Raw genomic sequence first — 12,622 nt, 5'->3', positions numbered from 1 at the left:
TAAAAATAAGAGGAGACAGCTCATCTTTTTTCTGTGAGCAGCATTTTAACCACTGACCTTTAAGTATATATAAGATTAAGTTAAGATATATAACATAAGATTAAGATACAAGATATATAACATAAGATTGCAGGTTCAAGTCAGCCAGCCACTCTGTGAGAAAAAGATGGTAAGTCCCCTCCTGTAAAGATTTGCAGCCTTAGAAACCGAGTGGATGATTGCTTTGAGTCAGACGTAACTGGACGATAATGAGTTTTTTAAATTGTATGATAGTACATTGTCATTGTTGCCACTGAGTTGACTCTGATGATTGTGATTCATGATGACTACATGTGTGTGCAACAGAACTGCTCCATAGAGTTTTCTAGATTGTAATCTTTATGGCAGCTAATCACTAGATTTTTCTTCGGTGAAGCCACTGAGTGCATTTGAACTGCCAGCCTTTCACTTAGGAAGTAAGCACTTAACTGTTGCACCACCAAGACTCCTGAAAGTAGTAAAACAGTGTAATAAAATTTTTTAAAATGTAATTCCTCTTTGATCTTGTACTACTGTTTCTAAGAATTTATTTACCCTTCAGAATGAGTTCCTTGGATATGCAAAACCAAGGGTACATATTACAGTATTATTTATAATGGCAAAAGGGGAGGGGAGGGAACTGATTATGAGGGTAGTTGATATAGATCTGATAAAGTACAAAATGTTCATATAGTGGAATGCTGTGGATCCTTGAGAAGAATGAATACTAGAATGGATTCATCTTCTTGCTATTATATAAAATAAGAAAATAAGGTATATACATTAGTGTATGTACTATGCTGTCATTTGTATATATTTAATATCTTTGGATAAGCAGCATAAAAACTATTAGTTTTTACCTCTAAGAAGTGAATTGATAAGTGGGCATGTAAGTGAACCTCTTGAATTCTGTACTTGTTCATAACTTAGTTTTTATAATTTTCTGATGTTATCCTTTTATTGTTTAGAAGAATTATAGATGTTAAATTTAATACAGACTTTGTGTAGCTTTTAAAAAACACTGTTGTGTAGTAATTAAAGCTAAGGAAGGGTTCCAATCTGTTGTTCTTAGGGTCGCGATGAGTCTTTTTTGACTAAAGAGCACATAACAATTACATATTGTCTGTTACTGGAGCTTGAATAAGAATGTAATGACCTTTAAAATGGAATGTTATTTCAGTGGAGTCAAATAACACTTTTTGTTTATTTCTTTTTAACTTTAGGTATTATGACACTGTCACCTTTTGATCAAATGAAGACTGCCTCCAATATTGGTGGATTTAATGCAGCAATAAAAACCACTCCACCTGCCATGTCTCAGTATATCACTGTAGGGTCCAATCCATTTACCGGCTTTTTCTATGCTTTAGAGGTGTGATATTTATCTTTGATCATGAGTAATGTCACTCATTTTTTGTCTGGTTTGCAAAGTGGGTGTGTTAACTTAGCCTTAGGTTAAGTAGTTTAAATTTATGCATTTCAGTGAAAGTTGAAATTATCTCAATTTGCTTTCTTTCTAAAACCTTATAGACTAATTGGAAATGTTTAAGTCAATGAAATAAATTCTATGTTTTCAGAAGCCCTGAATTCATGGACACCTGAACTGGTTTTACATATTAACCTTGTATATAACTTATAGATGCCTTAAAGTTAATGATGTTTGTCCACCAAAGATTTGAATAAATGAAGAGTTGTAGAAATAGAACATGTTGCCAGATATAGTTGATCTGAATAGTGAAATTGCTTTTATAGATGAGGAAAAGTTAAGTGTTAGGTTTTGTACTTTTTCTCTTCAATTAAAAGCATCCTTCTAAGAATTGACTAAATTTATCTTTTTACTTTTATTAAAAAAACAAAAACAAAAAAAAACCAATCATCAGAGAGAGAGAACCATTTGTTTATAGATGTAAAATTCATAGACCAACTAGAAGAATGCTTGATCTGAATGAATTTTTAACAACTAAATAGAAATTTGAAGAAAGAAATTTTAAAGACAAAAACAAACTACCAGTGATTTTATTTTTTAACTGTAACTTTTAAGAGTTTTTCTTATATCGCTGCTTCTTACGTTTTTACTGCACCTTTGAAAGACGCTGAGTATTGTTGCCAGTCCAGCCTTTGCACATTTCTAAAACTTTCTAGTAAGCCTTTCTGGAATATTCTTAAGGCTTGTAATATCTTGTTTCTTTGTAAGGTGCTGAATTTTCTCTTTCATTTATTCTGATTTTCAGGGAAGCACACAACCATTATTGTCTCATGTTGCCCTTGCAGTTGCAAGTAAACTCACCTCTGCCTTGTTTAATGCTGCCAGGTAATTATATAAAATTTTTCTCATTTGTGTCTAGCTGAGTTGTAACTTGCACATTGACAGTTTGCAGCTTTAAACTCTGGAAGCTCTAGTTTTAATATTTTTCTTTTTTTTCCCAGTGGTTGGCTTGGTTGGAAAAGTAAGCATGAAGAAGAAGCTGCCCAAAAGCAAAAACCCAAGGTTGAGCCAGCTACACCATTAGCTGTAAGGCAAGTCTCTCTCTTGTTCTTTAATTTTAGTACTTTTAGGAAAATACTGTTAAATTTAAGACATTTCACTGTGTTAAGTGATTTATTGGCCAGTCTCATAAATCTGTGGAATTTGTAGAAATCATTAGTGTGGAATATTTTTCTCAGACCATAAGCTCCTTGAGGACTCATTTGTTGATTGCTGACTCATTACATATTAGATGCTCAATATTTAGATTCACAAATAACAAAACACCTATAAACAGCTTAAGTTGTATAGGAAAATAAGTTTTGTAGTAGCTGTTTAATTTCTTTAAATAGTTCATATAGTTTGTTACTAAGACATACAAAGTAATTTACAAAGTACATGCATTCTTTAAGAGTACCAGCCTATATTTCCTTGCCTGTCTCAAGAGTATACTATGTTATAGTAGTATAAGCTTTGTTGGGAGATCTGGTGGCCTAGTGGGTAAGGAGTTTTGCTGCATTCCCAAAGGAATGTGGTTCAGCTACCAACTGCTCCACAAGAGAAAGATGGGCAGTCTTCTGTGCAATTTACAGCCTCTGAAAATCCCCTGGATGGTCATTTGTGAGTTGATTCTGACTCGGTGGCACATACAACAATAACAACACTTTGTTAATGTTTTCATCAGGTTTTGGGAGATTTTTTGCCTGGTTTAGTTTTTATATAACATCTTATTATGTAATATAAAGTACTACCCCGAAAGGGTATAGAACTACTTCCCTACTCCTTTATAGATGTTTTATATTTAATGAGACTTTTCCTAATTTTTTCTTCATTTTATCTGAAAATATTTTATTGTAACATCATATTACCAAAATTCACCCAAGAATCAAGAAATAAGCCAAACTCCTATAAATTTCCCAAACTGGTGAAACAAAATTCACGCACTTTGTCTCGGGATCCTAATAAAAAATAGGCTGTTTCTAGCCTTTTCAAAGGACTTTACCTTTGTATTACTTACTCTCTAATGAGGCTAATCCGTTTTAATTCTTTTATTATTTTTGTGTGTGTTTACCGTCAAATGGGATCTGACTGGTACAGGAGGAAATTGCCCCTCCTTCTCCAGCAGAGCATCTGGTGGATTCGAACCACGTGCCTCTAGGATTGCAGTGCAACTTCTTGGAGGCTAATCCATTGACTGCCAGAAGACAAGGTTAATATCTAACAAAAAAGAATACAGAAGAAGTCAGACCTTAAAAGTGGACAAAAGATATAGTATAGGGTATTTTAAAGATAGTATTTCCTATGATACATCTCTTAGGGTAAAATTACACTCATTATTCTCAAAAAATGCAAGCTTAAATATTCTGTGCCGAAACCTTTTGATTTCATATGATTACATTTTTTATTTTATAATATAAGGAATTTTATGCCTTTTATAATGGAAAATGTTTAGTATAATTTGTTGATAAATTAATTAAAGTTCCTATTTCTTTACATTTCTTTGCTTTATTTTGCTTATGCAGTTTATTGCTCTAGATTCGAATGAGATCTGTATTTTGTTTTGTTTTTAAATATCAGATTTGGACTTCCAGATTCTAGACGCCATGGGGAAAGTATATGCCTTTCTCCATGTAACACACTGGCAGCTGCAACAGATGATTTTGGCAGAGTTATTTTGTTGGATGTAGCTAAAGGAATTGCAGTACGCATGTGGAAAGGTATTGCTTTCAAAAATCCCTTTGAAAAGTTAATGTAATTATTTTTTGCTTATTACTTTTTTCCTTTTCATTTCTTATGATTATCCCCACACATCGTATCGTATCTTATAAAATTGATCACCTTTGACCTATGCCTACTTTTACACTGTCTTTTCACATTGTCACTCAATCTCCTAATTCTTTTGTCCCCTCCCTCCATCCACCAAACTCTGCAACCCCAAAAAGTTACTTTTTAACCTAAAATTGAGCAACTGTATTATCTCTGGCTTTTTAATCTAATACTGTTTAACCTTTACTACTATTATTATTTAACATCAGTTCATATCAACACCTCACAGGGTTAATCTTGAATCAGATTTTTGCACCAAATCTAGAATGCCAAGTTTTTCTACCTTAAGATAGCAAAACTCAGCAAAATCTATTTTCCCAAACTTGACTTCCATATCCATATGTTTAGGTCTAACTGTGTAAGCTGCTCATAACAGAACCAAGATCACAGAACCCAGGGCTCTTTCTGTGTAACTTTTACTCTTAAAAGTTTTCTTGTGGTCTAGAATGCTTGAGGCTCAACCTATTTCATCTGCATTCCAGGAAGGAATTAAGGGAAGGGAAGAAGACTCCTGCCAATTTAATTACTTCACGTTGAAGATATTTTCTGAAGTCCCTCCAACTTTTAATCAAATTTTAGTTATATAACTGCATGTAACTCTTAGGAATACTTAAAAATATCTTTAACTTGACACACTACCTAAAGAAAATGAAATTTCTCCTGCTAATGAAGATGAGCAGAATGCATTATTGAAAATAGGACAATGGCTGCTTGTTGGAAACTGCAAGTATGGGGCACTGTGGTCTGTACTTGGTGATGTATAAATTTCAGTTCTCCAGACCCTTAATTTTTCAGTTAATCTTTTGAGACAGCTTCAAGAGTGTTCTCAGCAAAACTTTCAGAACACAGAAGAGGTAGCTGCACCAACTGATCCAAGCCCACTCTGAGGATCTTAGAGTGCATTGTTCCCTTTCCTGCATCTGGTACACTGTCCCTCATTTGATGCACTGTCACATATCTGGTGAACTGTCCTGTATCTGGTACAATATCCTGCATCTGTTGCACTTAAGTTTTTCTTTAAGAGTGAACATTATTTGAAACAGAAAACAGAGGAAGTGCAAAGAATGCTGTTAAAATGTGAAGATCCTAATCAATATCATGAAACCTAGTATCTATGACTTTTGAATAGAAAACCAATTTGTTCTGTAAATTTCTATTTAAAGCAAATTTTTAAAAAAAGCAAATTAAGTGTTGAAGAGAATGTGATGAGAAAGGAACTCTTATACATTGTTGGCAGAATTGTAGATTAGTGCAACCATTCTGGAAGGCAGTTTGACGCTTCCTCAACAAGCTGAACATAGAAATTCCGTATGACCCAACTATTCCACTACTTGGAATATATTCTGAGAAAATGAGAACTGAGGCACAAATGGAGACTTGTACACCAATGTTCATAGCTGTGTTGTTCACCATTGCAAGAACATGGAAACAGCCCAGATGTCCAACCCCAAGCGAATGGATTGAGAAATTATGGTATATTCACACAATGGAATGCTATGCAGCAAGCAGGAGCATTGATTTTGTAAATTATTACTTAATTTGGGAGGGACTGGAGAGCTTTATGCTGAGTGAACTAACTCAGTCCCACAAGTAAAAATATTACATAAAACCATTATTGTAGAATGAGTGTAAGGATCCAGGAGGGGTGGGAGAGGCTGGAAGCAGAGGGATGTGGATGTTCAGGGGGAGGGGGCATTAATCATGGGATTGTACAATTCAGAGGATGGAGGTATGAGGGAAATTGAAAGAATCTGTTCTCTAAAACAATGTATATGAATTTTGTAAATAAACTAGTGTAAAATTAAAAAAAAAGGAAAATTAGATATGTGGGGGGAAATAAACCAAAATAAAAACTTTTTTAAAAAAAAGTTCACTAATTAATCATAGATCACACTAACTTAAAATTAAGATCAAGATGAGAATTTTTTTTAAAAAGTGAGCAATGTTCCTTGGATAAAGAGGGGGGCTAGTCATTGACTGTGGAATGGCCACTCTTAAGTGCTTAAAATGAGAGAAATGTCTCTGCTTCTTTCTTCACATTAATATATTGTCCATATTTTCTTCTGTTTGCTTGTCTGAAGGGAGTTGAATAGTAGAAAATAAATTTAGTGTCATAAATACATATATTAGCATATATATATGGAAAATTATATGTGTTAAAAGATATATAAATACAAATTTAACATTTTGACCACTTTCAAGTATATCCAGGTCCGTGTCATTAATCTCATTAATTATGCTGTACAACCATAATCCCATCCATTTTCAGAAGTTTTTTCATTACCCTAACCAGAAACTCAGCATCACTTAAGCAGTATCTGCTCTAGATATTTCAGACAAGTAAATTATACAGTATTTTTTTATGTCTGTCTTGTTTCAAACAGCATAATGTCTTCAAGTTCATCTGTGTTGTAATATGTATCAGAACTGTATTTCTTTTTATGACTGAGTACTATTTTGTGTACCCTTTCTTCTGGTGATAGACATGTGTTGTTTCCACCTTGGGCTATTGTGAATAGTGCTGCAGTGAATATTGGTGTACAAGTACAATTGGGAGAAAGCATCTCTGCTTTTACATCTTTGGGGCATGTACCCAGAAGTGTAATTGTTGGACTTCTTTTAATTGGACTTAATTTTTTTTTATTGTATTATTTTTACATGTACCATCAAATCAGATCTGACTGGTACAGGAGGAGATTGCTCCCTCCTTCTCCAGCAGAGCATCTGGTGGATTTGAACCACGTACCTCTGGGATTGCTGGACTTACTCTTTTAAAGAAAATGAAGGGAAAGGAATTTAATTAGGGAGGTTAGCAATAAATGTTTTGTTTTAAAAACTAAGATGTAATCTGAGAAAATACGACATAATATTGATATTTAAGATGGGTTCAGTGTTCATTAAAGAAGAGCTTTAATGAAAGAAGAAAAAGGTATGTTATAGCTCTTAATCTTATTTTCTACCCTCCCTCAAAATATTTGACAATACTTAGGAAGCCTGCTTACTAATGAACTTTAATTTGTTGATTGGCTTCTCTTTTCCTCTGTCACTAAGGGTATCGTGATGCACAGATTGGATGGATCCAGATTGTAGAGGATCTCCACGAAAGAGTACCAGAAAAAGTGGACTTGTCCCCCTTTGGAAATACTCAGTGTCCAAGCCGAGTAGCTCAGTTCCTTGTGATCTATGCACCACGACGGGGGATCTTAGAAGTGTGGAGCACACAGCAGGGGCCTAGAGTGGGAGCTTTCAATGTAGGAAAGCACTGTCGGTAAGCTGCAAATTGGGATATTTGCCATTTACAGGAAGAAATACAGATATGCTTTTATTAAATTTATTTAAGGAGCTACTTACTAGATTTCAAGTTTTTGAGAATTGAAATGTCCCATATTATGATTTTTTACCATGAGTATACCGTCTGTAATTAAGGATAATATACTGAAATCTCCTATTCTTTATGTAGTGAGACACAATAGGAAAAATTCCTATTAAAGTTCCTGGTGATGAAATATCAGGTCCTAGAGTGGTCCAGACTGCTACTGGAAGGTTGGAGGTTTGAACATGCTCCTTGAAAGACAGACCTTATCAGTCTGTCTCTCAGTCACTATTTTGAAAATTCTCTCTGTCAGATGTTTTCTTTGCCTTGACTCTTCATTTAATTTTCTAGTAAACTGTAATTCATTACAACTCTGCCTGCTTTGCTTGGATTTGGGTATCAGTCACTATTTTTCTTGTTGATGCTTCTGAAATTATGTTAATATAAGGTTCTCCAACTATAATAAAACTACTTTTTTAAAAAAATTAGCTAATATTTTCACCATACTGGTATGTGATTTCTCTAGGTTATTATATCCTGGCTATAAAATAATGGGCTTAAATAATGTTACCAGTCAGAGTTGGCAGCCACAGACTTACCAGATCTGTCTTGTTGATCCAGTGTCTGGAAGTATGAAAACAGTGAATGTTCCTTTCCACTTAGCACTGAGGTAAGGCTGAATAAGGGTCTGCTAATTGACATCCCTGTGGTATCTTTTTCTAATCCTTTATTTTGCAGACTGTTTTGTTGTTCTTTGAATCATTAAACTGATATCACTAAAGTTAAAATTGGAAGAATGCAGAGGAAAAAGAGCATTGAAGTGCTTCAGAAGTAGAAGGAAAACTTGATTTCATTTTCTGCAAAAATGTGTTTTACTTATTGTTTTAGTGATAAAAAGAGTGAACGGGCCAAAGACTTGCACTTAGTGAAGAAACTAGCAACGTTACTGAAAACAAAGTCATCCAATCCAGGTAGATCTCCTTTAATAAAAATTAAAGCATGCTGCTTTCTAAGTTTTTTCAGTAGATAGAACAGTCTAAATGAACACTCAAGAATGTGGAAATGGCTTTATTGCTACCTCAACTTCTTGATGAAATAAAGGAGAGAACTAATTATCATTTGTATTTTTTTATTTGAATTTCTGTGCCAAGATTAAGTGTGCCATGTAGGTAGATTAGAAAACGGTAGCAATAAAATTATAGACCTTCAGTAATCCTTTAGTGTGGCTGATAGAATTTATATGGGCATTGCTGTTTTAGATAAGTTTATTTATTGACAGTAAAGGTGAAAATTTTACATTAATTTTCTCTTTTTAGATTCACTTGAAATGGAAATAAAGGAATTAGTTCTTGATATTAAGTACCCTGCAACCAAAAAACAGGTAAGTCACATAATGCATCAAATTTCCTGCTGAATATATATTCCAAGTAAGAAGGTCTTTCTTGGCCTCTTTCCTTCCAAAAATGACAGGGCAAAGCTTGCTTTCATATTTTTATTTCTATTTGTTTACTTTATGGTCCCATGTAGAATTTTCTGTTGTCTTCTTTTTATTCCTTTGTCAAGTAATATTATCATACATGTGAGTGCATGTCTTTATTTTTTTTTATTAAATTTTATTAGTTTTAATGAACATTTACAGAGATTTTGGGTTTTCATTCATTCATTGTTGCACTGTTTTCTCCACCCTCATCCCCAGTTCGTTCTTCTCCCCCCCCCCATGTCTGTTTTAATTGTCCAATTGCCACAGTGCTTGTCAAAGCCAGTTCTGATTAATCTCCTTTGTCAGTGTGTCCCTTGCCATTCCCTATCACTCCTCCCTGAGAGAGACTTCACCCTGATTCATAAGGAAAAGGGGATGGCGTATTCTCTTAACTACTTCCTGCTGAACAGGGACGCTGTGGGTTTCAGGGTGAAGGTCTTCTCTCACTACTCTAAAGGGCCCCCTTGGCAGTAGGAAACACATAGACTATTATGGAGATTGATTTTGGAATTTAGATGCACTGTTATCAATTGTGCTTAGCCGTATATGTTCATATCTTTGAAGATGTATCATGGAAGTGTTGCAGCCTAGAAGATACAAATTTAACTAACAAGTTAAAAGTGCATGAGTCAAAAATTGAAAAGCAATAATATTCTGAGTAGAGGTTCTAATAGTGGCACAAATCAAGTTACAGAGGTAAGGTGGTTCCCTGTGAGTGCATGTCTTTATAAACACATGTTCCTGAACACACACATCCATCCATATATATTTATAACACATATATGTTCAGTTTAGAGAATAATCATCAAATTCAAGTACGATGAGCCATCTGAGGGTTTGCTAGTACTCTGAAGAATCCTGCATGCTTCTCTTCTCTCCTGGCATCTCTTTTATCCCATGGTAACCACTGTTGAATGTTGGTGTTTCCCTTTCATTTGCTCTCCTTTATCTTACACCTTCATGAATTGATAAAAACATACTGATGTATTTTCTGTATATTCACACTTTTATAAATGAAATAATGATCTGTGTGCTCTTCTGAGACTTTCTTTTCTCTTTCAATCTGTTTCTGAGAGCCAACCATGTTGATACCTGTAGCTGTAGTTGATTACTATAAGCTGCATGAATTCCTGATCCAAACCATGGTGTTTTCAGTTGCTTCTTATGCCTTTGAAAGTTGGACAATGAATAAGGAAGATTGGGGAAGTCTTAATACCTCTGAATTGTGGTGCTAAAAAAGAGTACTGAGTATCCCACGGACTGCCAAAAGAACAAGCAAGTCTGTCTTGGAGGAAGTGGAACCAGGGTGCTTCTTAGAGGCAAGGGTGGGGAAGTTTCCTCCCACATATTTTGGGCATTTTATCAGGAAGGGGGAAAAGATATCATACTGGGAAAGATAGAGGTCAAAGAATGAGAAGAGACCCTCAACAACATGGATTGACATAGTGACTATACCAGTAGGCCTAAGGTGATGAGAGATGGTGAGGAGGATGAAGGAACACAGCATAGTTCAGGTCTGTTGCTCATAGAGGTGCCGTAAGTCATGCACTACTCAAAGGCATGTAACAAGAAGCATGTGAATTCCACTCTGTAGTTATAATTTAATTTTTTCATTTACTTTCTTTTCGCAAACATTTCAGTTGTGCCCTTTTTTACACTTTGTTACAGTGATGCTGTGCTTATTCTTGTGTGTGTTTCCTGATGCAGTTTCTACCTAAGAGTAAAAGAGCTTCTTCAGCTTTAATAGGTGTTGACAAACTATTTCCCAAAATTGTTGTACGAATGTATATGCTCCTATCTGTGCTGTGTAAGAATCATCACTGCCCTGAATTCTCAATGTCCTCTGATATTATCAGACTTTCTGACTTTTGCTAGGCTTGTGGATGTAATGTGGTAACTCATTTTTATTTCCTTTGCTCCTTTTTCTTTTATCAAAACTCTTCTTAATAGTACTCAAATTCTAAAACCATAAAATCTTGTATGGCACTTCAGTCCCCATGAGCATCTATACACTGTAGTACAGAACTCAAGCATTTCTTCTGTTTGATAGCATCTTTCTTATCTTACACCATCATCATAGAATAAAACAAAATTGGGAGGCTTTCACATAAGGTCCAAACTGATGAGTAGGAAAGGAGCTCTGGTGGCCTAATGATAAGGTGTCGCATGGTCAACCAAAAGGCAAGAAGTTCAAATCCACCAGCTGTACTATGGGAGAAAGATGGACAGTCTATTCCCATGTGACTTATAGCCTCTGATGACCCACTAGGATCAGCAGTGAGTTAATTCCAGCTCGATGGCTGTGAGTGAGTGAATGAATGAGTTCATGCATGCTACTTATGAGTAGTGTATAAAGCTATGCATTTTAATTGTTACTATATTTTAGAGTGGTACCGTACTGTTCTGTCAGTATGCTGTTCTGAGGTGACCTGGTGTTGCTTGATGCTGAACCTTGTGCCATTGGGGTGTCAAATGTCATAATGGTTATCCGTGGTAGACAGTTTTTGGTGGAGCTCCCAGTTTAAGACAGATTTGGAAGCAGGAGAGGCATCCACTTCCTAAACAACATGCCTCCAAAAACTCTTATGGACTTTAATAAATGTCGGTAGTTATAGAAAGGCTTCAGGTCTTTTGTTCATAGGTTGCTGTGAGTCATGCTTGACTCAAAGGCAATCAACAACAACAAAAACATGGGGGGAAACAGCAAAAAATTGTGGGTTCTTTATATGAGCGGAAGAGAAGAAACTAGATTAATAAACTGTCACATAGGGGGAAAAGTAAGCAAGATGCTAGCCTGAAGTCATCAGCAGCAGAATGGTGGTAGATTACATTTGTCTTGCTTATTTTCATCTTTTGGTCACTTTCTTTATATTCTCCAGGTTAATACCTGGCCAACCTATTGTATTATGTAAACCCCTTTCCTCTCCATAAACACAAAACAATTTTTGTGTTATAATTCGGTATTTATTGCACATGGCAAGCTAATTTTAATTCATAAGATTAATTGTACAGTACTTCCTATACTGAACCTAAGTAATAAAATACAATTTAAGATGTTAATATGTCATTGTGCTGTCAAATTAGAACTGACTCAAAACCGACCCTCCAGTGGGTTTTCAGAGGTAGTAAATCATGCAGGAGGAGATTCCCATCCTAGTGGTTTTGAACTGCATGCCTTTGGGATTGCAACACAGCTTCTTGCTGCCAGGCAGATATGGAGAGATAAATATTACCTACAGTGCCTAACTCATTGTTTTTGTTGGTTTCTACTTTAAACATGAAATTTTGAAACTGGTGATAGAACAAGGGGGTTGGCAGTTTGATAGGATTGAGTATGGAGTATCTATGTCTAGCTCTATCTATAGATACAAATATCTACATTTATAAAGGAAATGTATATTTCTACAGATATAGGCATATATGCTTCAGATAGATTGTTTTGTTGTTGTTATGTGCGGTCGAGTCGTTTGCGACTTATAGCGACCCTATGCACAACAGCCCTAAACCCTGCTCTATCCTG

At 35.2% G+C, this 12,622-nt stretch overlaps 1 protein-coding gene across 1 annotated transcript in view; it reads left to right on the top strand.

Annotated features, from left to right (window-relative positions):
• Positions 1–12,622, top strand: part of RAB3GAP2 (RAB3 GTPase activating protein subunit 2 (non-catalytic)) — a 148,647-nt gene that overhangs the window by 93,646 nt on the left and 42,379 nt on the right. Inside the window, exons 9-16 of the mRNA XM_006894593.1 lie at positions 1,242–1,390; positions 2,250–2,329; positions 2,446–2,535; positions 4,061–4,200; positions 7,361–7,577; positions 8,149–8,292; positions 8,511–8,593; positions 8,939–9,003. Coding sequence (XP_006894655.1) covers positions 1,242–1,390; positions 2,250–2,329; positions 2,446–2,535; positions 4,061–4,200; positions 7,361–7,577; positions 8,149–8,292; positions 8,511–8,593; positions 8,939–9,003 — 968 coding nt within the window. The remainder of the gene's footprint in view (positions 1–1,241; positions 1,391–2,249; positions 2,330–2,445; positions 2,536–4,060; positions 4,201–7,360; positions 7,578–8,148; positions 8,293–8,510; positions 8,594–8,938; positions 9,004–12,622) is intronic.

The sequence above is a fragment of the Elephantulus edwardii genome, unplaced genomic scaffold (assembly GCF_000299155.1).
Source record: "Elephantulus edwardii isolate Elephantulus edwardi_28Jun2011 unplaced genomic scaffold, EleEdw1.0 scaffold00146, whole genome shotgun sequence".
NCBI classification, from domain to species: Eukaryota; Metazoa; Chordata; class Mammalia; order Macroscelidea; family Macroscelididae; genus Elephantulus; species Elephantulus edwardii.
The sequence above is the reverse complement of the archived record's forward strand: the minus strand, read 5'-3'. Positions and strand labels throughout refer to the sequence as shown.